Consider the following 15,713-nt stretch of genomic DNA (forward strand, 5'->3'; position numbering starts at 1 on the left):
GTCTTTTTTTTCCACATATAGCTTTATCCTTTAAATACCTCTGCATTATTGTACATATCATTCTTGCTAGATATAAAAGCAGGGGCAAATTCCATCTCTCATTACTACCTTAGCCCCAAAAATGATAAACAGCGTAATATAACTTTATATATATTTATAAGTATTTTTTATACGTTAACAAACTAGGAATCCAGACGGTGTAAAATATCCATCTGAAGTTCATTTTTTTGCTGAAATGAAAATTAAAAAAACAAAAAAATATGGGCACCCTCTTCTATTTACCCCGATATGGCTTATCAAAAACTTATTTCTACTTCTACTTTTTTTAATTTAATGATACATTTTTGCAGATTAAATTTAATTTGCAACGCTTGTAAAAGGAGTATGATAATCAATTGTTGATAAAAATTGACGATAATTTGTTAAAAATACAAATTTAATACCGTGTCAATTTTGATAAAATCTCTGTAACTTTTTTTGGAGTTGACATGCCACATATACAAGAAAGTGGCTCAAATTTTTCTTTGTGAGGAGTGATAGAAGATTTTATTAATTCTTATATATGGGCGATGAACATGCGTAGAAAAATCGCGAACAAAAATTATTAAACCATAATACCAACTTTTAAAAGAATATATTATTTTGCTTCATAAGATGATAATTTTCGTACACAGAAAACTGCCCTGGGGAAAATTCCCTGTACAAAATTACCCAGAGAAAACTCCTATGGAGGAAAATTTAGAGTAAGGAAAATTACCCGGGTGAAAATTGCACGTATTTTTTCCAATGCCATGATGAATTTATAGCACATTATACATTGAACTAACTAGCCTATAAGGTTTAAAAAAAATTAGCATATGTGATACATGCACCTTGTTGATTCGGCCGATGACAATTGGTTTTTAATACTACCAAGACTTCCGCACCCAACCCAAGAACTTGAAAATATTTTTTGGTATTAGAGGGGTTCTTTGGGTGTATGTAATGTTTCCTAAGGATCAATAATAGGTACCCTCAAATACCCTGAAGAACACGAGGGCTTAAACTATTTTTGGTATTTGAAGGGTACTATGGATGTATTGGATGAATTGGCGTTGTTTTTACTATCCAACACTACCCCCGGGACCCCGGCCAACCCGAGAGCTTAGAACCAGTTCGTGGTGTCAGAGTAGTTCCTTGAATGTATTAGATGAATTGTCAGTAGTTTTTAAGAATCCTATAATAACCCAGGACACTGGTAAATCCGAGGGTTGAGAGTATTCAACCATATTTTAAGAGTCCCTAATCAAATTATCCCCCCTCCCTTCTTTTCCTTTGTCACAATAATATTACTTACACTTGAAGGTACTCTCTTGGGAGATGGAACAAACAAATATGCCTCGATATTTGTCATAAATAATATTAAGTAACTTTATAATTTATAATTCATGATGAAGTTTGAACATTATACGGATAATTTTCTCCAGGGCAATTTTCCTGCATGGAAATCTTCCACTAGCATTTTCCCGAGGGCAGTTATCCTATTACTGCTAATATTGAGTTTCTGAATTAGAGATAGGATGGGTCGTGGACCCGGGCCCGAAGTATTCGGGTGCGGTATAAGAAAACTTGCATTATCCAAAAAGATCTGTGACCCAAACCGGCTACGGGTACTCGAACTTTTTACATACTTTAAAAACCTTATAATATTTTTTAATCCTAGTTTATTTCCTACGAAAAGAAACACAAAAAAGGCCTAAAATCAGTTGGTAGTTCGCCAATTCTTCACAACTCTGTAGTTATTAATAAATAGTTGTAGAAAGTTGTTTTCAGCTTTGAAAGAGCTAATTTAATTTTAATTAATAATTGTGGAGAACAGTTATTAGGAGAAAATAATAACAAATAGTTATATTCTATTTTTCATAACATTGGATTATTCATTGTCTCGAAATTAATAATAAGCAAAAGTGTCCGGAGCATCCGAATCATATTTTATTAAGGTCCGATCTATATATAAAATGTTTATAAAATTCGTGGTAAGTATGTCTGTAATTTGGGTTTCTGTTCTATTTACATAAATATTTACGTCGAAAGATCTGAATCGACCCGGATCTAAAATAACGTAGATTACCATAATGTTTAAATTGAATGTGAAGTCTAATTAGAAAAATATAATTACTGCTTTTATAAAGATGTAATAATAGTAATATAGGAACCTCTGGAATGGGTTTTAATGAGTATCATGAATATAAGACTAAAATTACATTCTGGAAGATAAAAATATTCTTATTTGAACAATGTTAAATAAGTGAGAATATGTACATTTTTCTCTCCCAGAAGTATTTATATAGTTTGAAAAAACGGAATTAACTGACAAATACGTGGTCACTCAAGTAGGAAAAAGCCTTCCTTGAAATCTGTACCGAGAGTGACAACATACCAATTGCTCGAATTCTGGGACTCCGTGAGATGCTCGATTACAAAGTTAGGAAAGAATGTGAGGATTCTAGAGGACTATGTGACCTGTTGTACCTCGAAAAAAATTTTAAATTGCTCAAAGACAATTTTGACATCAACATCTGGACTTACATTTAACCTCTAACTTACGAGATCTGAATCTGATAGATTTTTTTATTGGGTGCAATTGAGCATTCAAACCAACCATACACCCTGCAATACTATAAACAAACTTATCAGTCGGAACAAAAAAGAATTCCAGGATTTACCAAAGGACCATGTACCGAATGCCTGCTTGAGATTTTGGCCTCCTATAGATGTTTTTTATTCAGTCTGGAGGTGATCTTACGAAGTAAAATGAAATAGAATACATCAAGCCATCTTAATTTAGTTTATTTTCCAATCAAACTACTGGTAGAAGAGAAAATTGCGTTTAGAAAAAATCATTATCGCAGCACATATATCTAGTGCACCCTGTAGATGGAGGACAAGGAACCCCCTTCAATTGATAATACTATGAATTCTGACAAATTTAGCCTATATATTTTTTTTATACAAGCTGTGTTTATCATCGGAAATAAATTGCTCTTTATAGACTTAATGAAAAATATAACTTTTGCCATGGTTCAAAATAATTTTTTGTTACCAGTTAACAGATATTCATTCAACTTTCAGTATTAAAGGTTGAAAATTGAGATGAAACAAAAGTTGCAATATTGTATGACATCATCATCAAACACCTTTGAAATTCTTAAAATGATGCTCTAATTGCTTTGTCTAAAAATTCATAATATACATTTCTGATTTTTTTTTTTTTTGTCGTTAAATATGATTTATCACATACAAATCTAATGACATAAAAAATGGCCTAAAATATTCCCAAACTTTACACATTTTTTAATGAGCCTCATTTTAAGTTCGAACCAACGCTCAAAAGACAACTCTCAAAATTATATGACAATCTCTCATTAGTATGTGAATTATTGTGCGAAGTGTGACACTACTTCTTTTAATTCCAAAACAATGAATCAAAAAATATAAGTGTGTTGTAATTTTATACTTCTTCTTGATGGGAAAAATACTGTTTAAGCTAATCAATGGCTTGAAAAGTGTTATATAAACTCTGCTTCTTAGAACAAATAAAAATATAATCATTTTAACTGAAAAAAGGCTAATTTGAGGGGGAGGGGGAAACCCATGTTTTGTTTGTTAAGCCCAATACTTTTCAAACCATGTTTTGTGTCGTCTTTGGATGAAATTGTTCTGTTAGTGTAGGAAAACCAATGATTCTTACAATTTTGTTTTGATTAGTTGAAAGGCTGCCTCATTTGGTAATATCTAGGATATCCCTTGAATAAGACAAAGGTCCTTCATGATAAGTATTAATTTAATTTATTAAACTTTTATTGATGATGCTATTCATAGGAATTAATATATAAAATAAGCGTCTAACATTACATTTTATTTCTAAATAAATGCAGAAAAAATCACGTTCGTCGTATGAAAATGTAAGCTATACTTTTCGTGCCAGCCCCATATTTTGATTGAAAGGATAAAAATAAAAGTACATAATCACCATATAGGTATGAAAATAATATTATCCACCTATAATGGGAATTTGAAAGAGAGCAGCTTAACTGTCATAACATTTAATTTAGTAAGCTCTCAGCAGCAGCTATGAGATGAAGAAAATATAAACAAACCCCACTTAGTATCCAAAAGTGAAATCGGCCTGAATTACTTTTATGGCAATCCTCAATTCAAGTCCAAGAAGACATAAACATAAAACTACTCAGCGTTACTCTCCATCACTCATTATCAAACATATTCCTTGTTACACTTCATAGTTTAAACTAATAATATTTTCTCTCCCCTAAAATTAAAGAATAACGTAAACAGCTTTAGAAAATAATATAAAACAAATATTAAGGTACCAAATTTCAAAGTGACTACATTTTCATATATAATAATGACGCACAATGATGATACACTCCTACAACAAATTTTATTCAAATAAATGGATTATTTAATAGAAATCAATCTTAAAATAAATTTGAAACCATAACGTGGTTAACCATTATGGTTTGAAATGTTTGGAAATCAAAGATAAAATGATATAAGGGACGAGTTCACATAAAAACTATCTTGAACAAAAATCCCTACAAAAAAGTTTAAAAGTTTTTATTCGAATTTTTGGGCATTAATTATGGTATACCCAAATGTTATTTATAATTTAAAAACCTTTTTTTAAATTTTTGTGACTTAATTATACCCCTTTCAAATAGTTATACCAATTTGTAGTTCACTTTTGTTCTTTAAGTGAATAAAAACAACACATGGATTAATTAGGTTTATCCTTATTAATATGATTTGACGATAATTTCTAGAAGAAAACAAACGCAGAAATATCAATATATCTTGTTTTTATGATGACGTACTTCATATATCTCTATTGTATAGGTTGTAAATATTTTAGTTTGTGAATAACAGGTAATAATAAAGGAGACGTAAATCTTGATTATTTGAGGAAAATAAAAATTTGAGAACGTAAAAATAACAATGGCTCCATTGATTTCACCGCGCAGCTACGTCAAACACTCCGTTTTAACAAAATGTGCTCTCTTGAAGAAAAAAAAAAGTACATTTGGTATAAGTAACATACCCGCCTTTGTCAGTTCACGCCTGATTAAAAAAGCCCACATCATTGAAATTTCTTCTTCTGGATATTCTATAAGCCCTTCATCAGTACAAAAATATCCATTGACATAACAAGTTATAAATTTATCGCATCATTTAAATACCCATGACAATTTATTTCCAATTCCCAAGATGACAAACTATAAACGACGCTATTTCTCCGAAGCCCATAAAAAGGGTGCATCTAAGCTGAATAAACACAAAGCACAAATTTCTCATCAAGTGTCTACAGTGTCAAAACAGTCATCAAAGCAGACTCTCATATGTGAATATCCAAATATCTTTGAAATATTTCAATTTCTCGGAACTCTTCCTTCACCTCCACTTGTGCAAATTCCAGCCATTCCTCCAAAAGACTCCACCAAGAAAAATACACTCGTGCTCGACATGGACGAAACCTTGATCCACTGTGTACACATTTTTGAAGACGACGAAAATGAGGATGAAGAACCAGTGGCTCCCCCGGATTCTTTCTTCGTAAATGTCCAATTATCACAACAGAATGTAAAAAGAGTCCTTGTGAAAAAAAGGCCCTATCTTGATTATTTTCTGCGTGAAGTTTCCAAGTACTTACTCTTCATAACCACATCAGATTTTCAAGAATAATGACATTTTTTTTTTTCTAATTTTCTTTTTTCACCTCTAGGGATTGGGAAGTAGTCGTTTTTACAGCCTCTCATCCAATATGTGCACGTCCTATTCTAAATACTCTTGATCCCGATCGCTCTAGGATATCTTATCGACTCTATCGTGATGCTTGCTACATTGCTTCGAATAATTTAGGATCGCATTATTACATAAAGAATCTCAATGTTTTAGGAAGGGATCTCAACTCAACTCTCCTTGTTGACAACTCATTTGAGGCCTTTGGATTCCAATTAAACAATGGTTTATTGATAAAAACATGGGTAGATGATCCTCATGACACGGAACTTCTTAGGGTTCTGAAAGATCTCCAAACAATTGGTGAGCATAATATGACTGTTCCGGAGTTTATACAAAAGAATTATAATTATTCAAATATGATGCTTCGAACTAATTGTTAATTGTAAGTTATCAAATGTCATCGGAGTGATGGAAAATCAACTGCCAAAGACTGTTTGTTATAATTTAAATACTATCATTACCATTGTTCTCTCTGTGTGATTGATCCAAATTTCATTCTATACTCCTGTTTTATTCGTTTTTAATATAAATAAACTTAGTTATTCATTATTGTCTTAAATACACTAATATAAATTGAATATAATATTATCAAGTCAAAAATAAGAATAATGTGATAACAAATTATAGCCAATAGGCCTAATCCTAGCACGTCAACACCAAATTAAGTTGGATAAATCATATATGATAAAAAAATATAGTTAATATTCTTAGTTATTTCAATTCATCCAAGACATTGGAGTATAAAGGTTATAATTGGCTGAAATATGTATAAGAAATATTGGCGTGTTTTTACAGATATATCATTTCTAAAAGTAAAATGTGCATTTTTATTTTTGTTCAAGACTGTTTTTGTGTTAACTCATGACATATACACATATAAATTTTGATTGCACTCCATTTCTGTTATAAACATCTTTTGAACTACTGTCTAGATTTATTAGTCGTGATGTTTTGAAGTGCTTTAAAAACTCAAAACAAATTAATTTAGAGATCATAATTTTTTTAGGATCTAATACTAGAGTAGTAACTATATTTTCAATTTTTGTTAATTTAACTTCATATATGTAGTTAAAATCATAAAATAACACATGTCAACAAAATTTTAGCTTGTGTGTCCCCTTGGATTGCGATGGTGTGTTCTAAATAAATCCACTTGAAGAAACATGAAAATGAACCTTATAACCGAAAATTTCCGGTTTTTTATTATATTTTTTTTTGTTTTTTAATACTTTTTACAGCATCACCATAATTTAATGTAATTTTTTAACAATAAAATGTCTAAATAAAATTAAAAAGTTTCGAATATACTTCGTTGTTAAATGTTTTTAATTTATTCTAGATCTATGTGTGAATTGGAGTAAATTTCTTCAAAGCAATGATGTCGCTGGATGGAGGGAGGGGTTGGGGTTGGAGCCACCTTAAGAGTTTTTTAAGTCCCTTCCCCTCAAATTTTTATCATATTTTAACTATACCAATAAGTCTGGTTTTTGTTTATAACATATGGAATCCATAATATTCGAAGAGATTAATGGGTATTTCCATTATATATCTCAACAAATGCATATACCACCCATGGTTGAAATGTGTGAAAAAATATTTAGAATATATGTAGGTAAACTTACGTTTCCATTTTTTTAAAATAGGCTAACCGGTTGGCGAGATATGACCCCTTTAAAAACCTTAGCCACTAGGTGGCGCTCACATGTTGAAAACTTTAATTACTGATTTTAGAAGTAATACTGATGATAGGAGTATAATTTTAGAATCAATTACATGTTTTTTCGGAGTGAGGAGCTTGAATTGGATGGTATAATCATTGTAGAATAATGGAAAGACAATTACATTAAATATTTTGATGTTAAATTAAAATGAAATTTTCATGGTTGAATTAAAACTGAAGGAAGTAACAAACATAAATCAAATATTTAGTGTGACAAATGAAACTCTTGAATAAATCAAAAATATGTTTGTTTTTTATTTTATTTCGTCTAATGCTTCATCCTCGAATTGGGGCCAAAATATATGCCTCTCAAATATATAAACATTGCAAATCATTAGTTTTACACTGATTATACTATCTAATGCAAACTCCTCGCCCCAAAAAACATTAATTTGATGCCAAAGTCATACTTTTTTCATATATATTACCTCTAAAATCAGTGATTAAAGTTTTTCAATATGTCAACGCCATGGTTAAGAATTTAAAAAGATTAAAAATCTCATTATTCGGTTGGGCAATTTTTTTTTTTTTTTTAAGTGATCATATTTACAGATACTCTTTGTAATAGTGTATTTAATATTAACTCTCATGGTAGTGATATAAAATTGTTTGAATTTTTTTTTTTAAATATTATAAAAGTACTCTAATATGAGATTGTCCAAGTAGACCTAAATAATCAATCATGTTCCTATGATATTTTTTGGGACCCCAAGGTGATTAAAAGCCTTTTTGACCAAGGTAATACCTCCTCTCCTCTCTTTTTGTCTTTTCCCCATCTGTATTGTTTCACTATCTCCTTTCTTCTACGTTCATTCTTTGTTTCTACAACCTTCTATTTCTCCCTAACAACTCAGGAAATCACTGCTAGTACATATATAAAACAAACTTATTTAAATAAGTAATTTATGAGACATATCCCCCAAATAATAAAAGGTACAAAAAATAATAACAAAAATTGACCTTCTTTTCAAAAGTCTAAAACAATTTTCATGTTTGATCCAATAAAAAAATTATAGTTTGTCGTAGATTAATATTTCAAAAGTGACTGATGATTTAAAATATTTCTATATATGTAGTTATTAATCTGTCGAGACTTATTGATCAATACACCATTTTGATGATAAATATTATTTTCATTTGTTTCAAAATATAAACAATCAGATACACACCAAGACAATCCAAGGGGAAAAAAATGTTGTCTAATGTAATATTCGAATTCATTATTTTGTAGCAAATTTTTCTATCAATATGATGAATTACAATAAAATTATTGTCATTTGTCATTGTACATTGTGTTCTTTAGGTAGCACATCTCAGTAAATGTTTGAAAGGAGACAAAAAAAAGTTATTTTGTAAATTAAGATTAAAGCAACCTATAAATAGTTATTTTGTATTAATTAAATATGATATACATACATTATTCTAACGTTTAAAAAACATAAATACGGTTATTTTCTAAATCTTCCCTGTGGAGTAAAGGAGAGAATACCATTAAAAAAAAATTATATTCCTTTTTTAAACTAATAAAATGTCTATAAAAACTATTTCATGCAAAATAACTAAAAATATTTTTATTGTTGTTATTGATCGTTGGTACAAACAGAAAATGAGATGAACTAAAAAAAAATAGCGCCATCTATCTGTGAAGCCCGGGACTTTTCAATCCATGTATGTTATTATTAAAAAATATTTTTGAAAGAATATAAAATATGATAGTACTTCATATTTTCAAATGAAGAGGTTTCATTTAATTTGGTATTTAATTAAGTGTATATAGAATTGCTGTGTTTATAAATCTATGATGGGCGTCAATATGTGAATCCTTATAATATTACTTGAAAAATTTGAACCCGGGAAATTTCAAAAAACTTATTTCAAGCCCATTGAAATGGTAAATTGAGACGATAAAATATCATCACTCACAGACTAAAAGGTAAAAAAACCGCATGGAAATTATAATACTACTCAAACAGCATTTTTTCACGTTTTTCCTATTTTTTTGTTTTTTTATATTGTCGATGGTCTAGTTTATTTTTCTTCATGTCCGTATTTTTTCAAAAAGATAAATAAATATTTTAGGCAGACAAATTAGGAAAAATATTTCACAAGAAAAAATATGCGTTGACATATTCAATTTGTTTTGTCTTGTCTGACAAAAGTAAGACAATATAAAGTTTAAAATTTTATCTTGATAAATAAAAGGAAGACTTAATGACAAATTCAAATTCCAAATAAATCTTCATGGCTATAATAGAAATAAATAGAATGGCTATAAAAAAGTCTTTACGTAGCCTGCTATATATATCTCTGGCCTAGGCTACACTAAGTGTTGTCAGTTGCAATTTGACCTTTCCTTTGGTAAGTTTGACATTTTTGTAGCATAATCGTACTCAGAATGTTTTGACATACAGTAATCATTTTTGTTGTAAAAGAGTGACTTTAAAAATTAATTTGGCAAAAAAATGGAATTATGGTATGAACATTTTGTGCAATCATTTTTCAAAAATTTCGAACGTGCATTATTACGACTGATGAACTTAAAATGGCGATGAAGCAACATTTAATGAAAAACTAATTTAATTAATTCAATCGTGGCCGACGCTCGCTCAATGACAAATTCCGTGAAGGTCGTCTAAAAACGGACGCTGTGAAAAAGAGAACAGTGATGCCGTGCGTGAAGTGATAAAGCAGATCGTCATGTAACATACCGTGAGATAGACGCATCCTTGGGCATTTCTTCCACCAGAATACAATCGATATCGCATGTACACCTGCCCATAAAAGAAGGCTTGTTCTCGTTGGATCCCACACAGTTTAACAATCACTCAAAAGAAGGCTTATGTCGATTGATGAAAATTAATGTTTAAAAAATACACTCACAGTACTTCAAAAACCGTCGCATGGATATATGGTTATGCGCCTAAAACAAAATAACAATCAACCGTGTGGGTCTTCGAATACAAACAAATCCAATGAAAGTTGTTCGTGGAAGAAGGACTTCCAAGCAAATGGTCGCCTGTTTCTTCGGCAAAACCAGTCCTGTGGCAACTGTTCCACTTGAGCATCGGAGGACGGTCAATTTTGAGTGGTACATCACAATTTGTTTGCCTGAAGTCTCCGGAAAAATTCGAAAAACGAACAAGAGAAGACGAATCATTGTTCACCATGGCAATGCAAGCTCTCACACCGTGTCCTAGAGTTTTATTCAGGAATGGGTTGTAAATTCAATAATCCTGCAAAAAAATCAAAATACAAAAAACGAAATAGGGAGAACGTGCATATTTTAAATACAAATAAAAAAAGGGAATTAATAAGATGATTACCAAGTTTGTCTTAGTATTCTGAATATGTGCACAACAAAATAATTCGAATAAAATATTTAGAATGGGCACATGTTTGTAATTTATAAAATTATATTTATTAATTTTTTATCTCCTGAACTTTCATTAATACGATTTATGAAAATCAGCTAATTTCTTCAATTTTTAATCGACAAAAAATGATATTTTAATTTATTTTCATAATTTGAAATTTGAAAAAAAAATCAGTCCAAATAACTCGACGGAAACTAAGACTAGAGGGATAATATTGATGCTATTGGATACGGTGTCATGCAAAATCTTTAAGTTAGTGTTAAATTTGTACAAAGCGATTTACCAGAACCGGGCTGTTTCTAATGCTTGATTTTTAGAATAAAGTAACAACCAAAAATGGAGTTTTGTATAAAAAAATTTCAATAGATATTAGTTAGTGTATATTGAGTTTTATTTATTTGTTCCAGTCCCGTATTAGACCGGTAGTATCTGTCATTTAGGCCCCGTCATTTGGACTGCACTACAAGAACTGATCTAAAAATTAAGTCTTGTGATATCATTAAGGACCTAACTTTATCAGTCTTAAGACTGAACAGGACGGGACTGCAGTTTAAACCCTAAATAAGGATTGTCACAACAACACATATTAGGGTCATATTTATATATAACCAGGTAATAGAGGGACAAATTATTGATACCCATTCAGATTTATGGATTTTTATTTTTTGGTTTCATTATGACTTCCAATAGTTCACTAATTTTCTTCTAATTAATGAAAAAGGTTTTTGTTGTTATAAAACTTGATTGTTTAGGGCCCCAAAAAGGATGACATCAAATAAAAACTCTCTAAGGTATGATTTTAATTGCATCAGTACCACAGTATCGGTATAGTACCGGTATACCGAACAACACTAGTAATGACACGGAATACATAATCATTTGATTAACTCAATTTATAATTAGACATGATTGATCATAAAAATATTTGCTTTGTATACTAAAAATGTAAAAAGAAAACAAAACATGTATATATCAAGGTAAAAATTAGGTTTGCCATTTCTTTACAGACTAACAAAATTACCAACGTGTATGAACAGTGTTCTAATTATATTTCACATATCTCAAAAAAGTTATTTACTTTATTACTTGTAGGAACTTAAAAAAATAATCATTTATTATTCATGAGTATATTGTATCATATCTACAACATTCACGTGAGGACAATAAAATGAAATTTTAATCAAGTTTTGCGTGCATTTCATCATTTTTTTTTTGCGTTGTTATGGATTGCACCAACTTTTATAATTATATTTCAGGCTATTTAGGTTATACTTGTTTGTTTAGCTCATAGATACATCCCACCACACCGGAACTCAATCTGGTATCCACCGGTAGAGGTTAATCTATTAAAAATTTCTAACTTAATTTTTATAAAATAAATCATAATTACACAATTTTTTAAAAATCCTCAAGAGTTACTCCTCCATTGATCTTTTATTTTCCACAGACTCCATAGCAAGTTCAGTCATTTCCGGTTTTTACGGCCAAAGTCTTAGATTAGAAGAAATGTTGTTTCCTCATCTTCTTTACAGAGTCGACAGATCGAGACAGGGATTAAAAAATATGTCTATTAATTTGTTTGTGGCCACTAACCATACCAACTATAGTTGAGATTCTATGTCTCTTTTATTTGTACACTTTTGTTCCAATGTATGGCTCGACCATAAACTGCTTACATTTGCGCCAGCTATCCAACTGTTGTCAGATAGTTCGCCACTCATTTAAAGTGGATTTTCGGATAACTGATAACTTTCTGAGCCTGACACACAGATAAGGGGTCAGAGACTAGCTTACCACCTTCTGCATCCTCTAAGACCCTTGATCCCTCCAACAATGAAATCACTCTTGGAATTCTCAAAAGCATTTTTACAGCAGGAAATTTCTTTTGTGAATATGCCACCTGGTTTTATATTTAAACTATTTATAGAAGACGGGCTATCAGGCAATATTAATATCCTCTTGTCATTTTTTGTATCAAATGGCAAATTCCTTGCTAGATTTCTTTTAGCTTCAACTTCAGCTTGGAATACTGTGTTTCTTTGCCTTCATCCCATCATGAAAGCTTATCGAGAGTTCATTACATCAATTGCATAATGTTTGACGATCAACTCCTCTAACATATAATGCCAGGTCATCAACATAAGCAATCTTATAGATTGGTTTTTCTATAAGATCAACTGATTCTTGAAAAGAAAGATTTCAAGCAAGTGTGGAGACGATCAACTTTGTGGGCATCCTCTTGTTGGTATTGCCAATGCGCTCTCGTCACAAGCATGGCAAAATATTTCCATTTTTTTAGAAGATAACTATACCAGCGAGTTAATGGTTCGTCAGCACCATGCTTATGGATGCCTTCAATAATATAATTCTCTTTCAAAAGTGCCTTCAATTAAAAGAAAAGCCACCAAGGCTGAAAACTGTTTTTGCAGGAGTCTATCAAACTGCTGATTGCAGTTTCTGTAGATTTTTCTTTTGTAAAGGCATATTGTTTTAAAAAAACCATTTCTCATCGATTCTCCATTGTACCAAATGTTCAAAAAATTTCATAGCCGCATTTGTGAATGTGATTGGTCGGAAGGCATTTGGGTCGCAGTAGTCCTTTTATCCCTTTTTGGGAATGAATATTACTTTGGCTTCTCTCCCAATTTTTGGAGTATTGCCAATACTGTAAACTGCATTGTAAATATCTTTCAAGCTCTCTACCATGCATTTAGGAATATTTTTGTAAGGATGTGCAGGAATTTGAATCAGTCCACGCTTTTTAGTAAGTTTTTAGCTGTTTATAGGACTTTTTACAAATCCAACATGGAAATAATCCTCACAATGTTCCAGCCCTTGTTCACAAACTTGTTCATGACAGTTGCTTGCATCATAATGCATCGAATCAGGAAAATGGGTCCCTGGAAGCAGTTTCAGACTCTCGTTTTCGCTCTTGTGTGGTTTGTGTGTGCCTTCATTAGCCTGGATATGTCTTGTAGACCTTTAAATGTATTACCCATTCTTTAAAGGCCTCCCACTTACCCTTGGTTATCATAATTTTTTTAAAGTTGTTTTTTGGACGTTTATTCGACTATCGTTTTTTCGTTGAAGATGCTTCCCTTTGCGTCTTTCTTGTCCGAGCTTGTCATTCCACCATGGATTTGCTTTTTTGAGGATCCCTGATCTTATTCCGGAGGATTTTCGTAAGGATTCCAGAAGAATAGTAACAATACTGTAGGCTTCTTGATCGATACCATCAGTGTCTAGAAGATTATATTTTGTGGTCAGTTAAAAAGATTCGAGTTCATGCTTAATGTTGTTACAATTTACATTTTTTAAATTAATATGACTACACATAATTTTAACAGCATTTATTTCAATGGTGCAATACCTATGATCAGATGCTGAATACTCCAAGTCAGTTTTTCACGCTGATACTAGATAGTGACTCCAGTGATTCGTAGTCCTTAGATCAATTATTGATTCTTCCTTGCCACCCACGAACGTTGACACACATCCTTCATTTTGATGGGCCAGATTATATGTCTTGCCCTGAGGATTAATTTTTGTATCTTGCGATAGTGAACTTAAAGTCGTCAGCTATCAGCAAAGGTTTATAGTTCTTATTTCATTAATGAACAAGAGGTCTTATTTATCCACAAACATCCTCCAATGTTATGTCGGCATAAGAGCTCGCAACAATCATGTCCTTGTTGTTGTTGTTGGTTTTCAATGTAATAATACAAGATACCTTGAGCAAAATTAAGGAATCTGAGAGGCCACCAGGTCTGATGAGACCAAAATTGCCACCCTTGGCTTAGGCTTATGATTTACAAATGCAGACAGTCCTGTAAAATTAACAACGTTTGGTCTACTCCATATCAATGGTGGTTCAGTTGTCATTAGCAAACAGCTATCCCTATCCAGTAGTCTTTGATTTAATTCAGCAGTGCAAGTACTCCTTGTATTGCATTAGATATTGAACAGTATTAAGTGTTCCCCCTTTGATCTTTTGTGGATTTCTTAATTTATTTATATTATATGAGTTTATTAATTTATTTCTTTGAACTGCTTAGAAGTTCAACAGCTTCGTTGAATATATCATGTTTCTTCTTCATGTTGACTTCCTTTTCACCTTTGCCTAAAGTTTTTGCTTGGATTTTTTTCCCTCATCCTGGTGAATGCTACAAAAGTCAGTATTATCCTGGAGTGTAACTTTTTTCTCTTCCTCACTACTTTGCTCTCTTTTCATATTCTCATTATTGTTGCGTCCCTCCTCAGCTACATAGTCCTCACCAACCTTGATTTTTTTATCATGATGAGGGTTTGCTGCTTAGGCTATCACTGGGTTATTAATATCAACATTATCTTCACAAGCACTGCTGTGGGTTTCGTTTCCAGTTTCAATTCCTTTTCCATAATATTTTTGTGTTCAGACTATTCATTGATTATTTTTTCATTGATCATATTTTCCGTTAATGGGCTATTTTCAGTAGTTTTAAGTCTTTTTAAAATCCACCTCGTGTAATCTTTGTAACCTTTCCATAATTGACTACATTTAGTTTTTCCATCTCCAAAATTAAAGTAAATTGAATTGACATTTACAAATTCCATATGAAAGATTCCACCTTTTAAAGGAAGGAATGTTTGAAAGTTTATAGATGATGTCTTTATTAAGACGTTTAATAAAGATCTCTGTTGTTTTTGGAGATGGAGATATTGTTTTGGAATTGTGGAACTTCTAAGCTCCATTACCTCATTAAGTTTATGCTGAGTTACTTTAACTCCTTCAATTTAACAAAAGGAGCGAAATGATTAGCTACTTCATCATAAGATACTTT

At 31.3% G+C, this 15,713-nt stretch overlaps 1 protein-coding gene across 1 annotated transcript; it reads left to right on the forward strand.

Annotated features, from left to right (window-relative positions):
• The first annotated feature begins 3,620 nt into the window (after nt 1–3,620).
• On the forward strand, nt 3,621–7,106 carry LOC121115208 (CTD small phosphatase-like protein 2). The gene is made up of 2 exons (XM_040709399.2): nt 3,621–5,699; nt 5,780–7,106. The coding sequence occupies exons 1-2, from the start codon at nt 5,266–5,268 to the stop codon at nt 6,177–6,179; spliced, it is 834 nt and encodes a 277-aa protein (XP_040565333.1). The 5' UTR covers nt 3,621–5,265; the 3' UTR covers nt 6,180–7,106.
• The last annotated feature ends 8,607 nt before the right edge of the window (nt 7,107–15,713 follow it).

This window comes from Lepeophtheirus salmonis, chromosome 3 (genome assembly GCF_016086655.4).
Source record: "Lepeophtheirus salmonis chromosome 3, UVic_Lsal_1.4, whole genome shotgun sequence".
Lineage (NCBI taxonomy): Eukaryota > Metazoa > Arthropoda > Copepoda > Siphonostomatoida > Caligidae > Lepeophtheirus > Lepeophtheirus salmonis.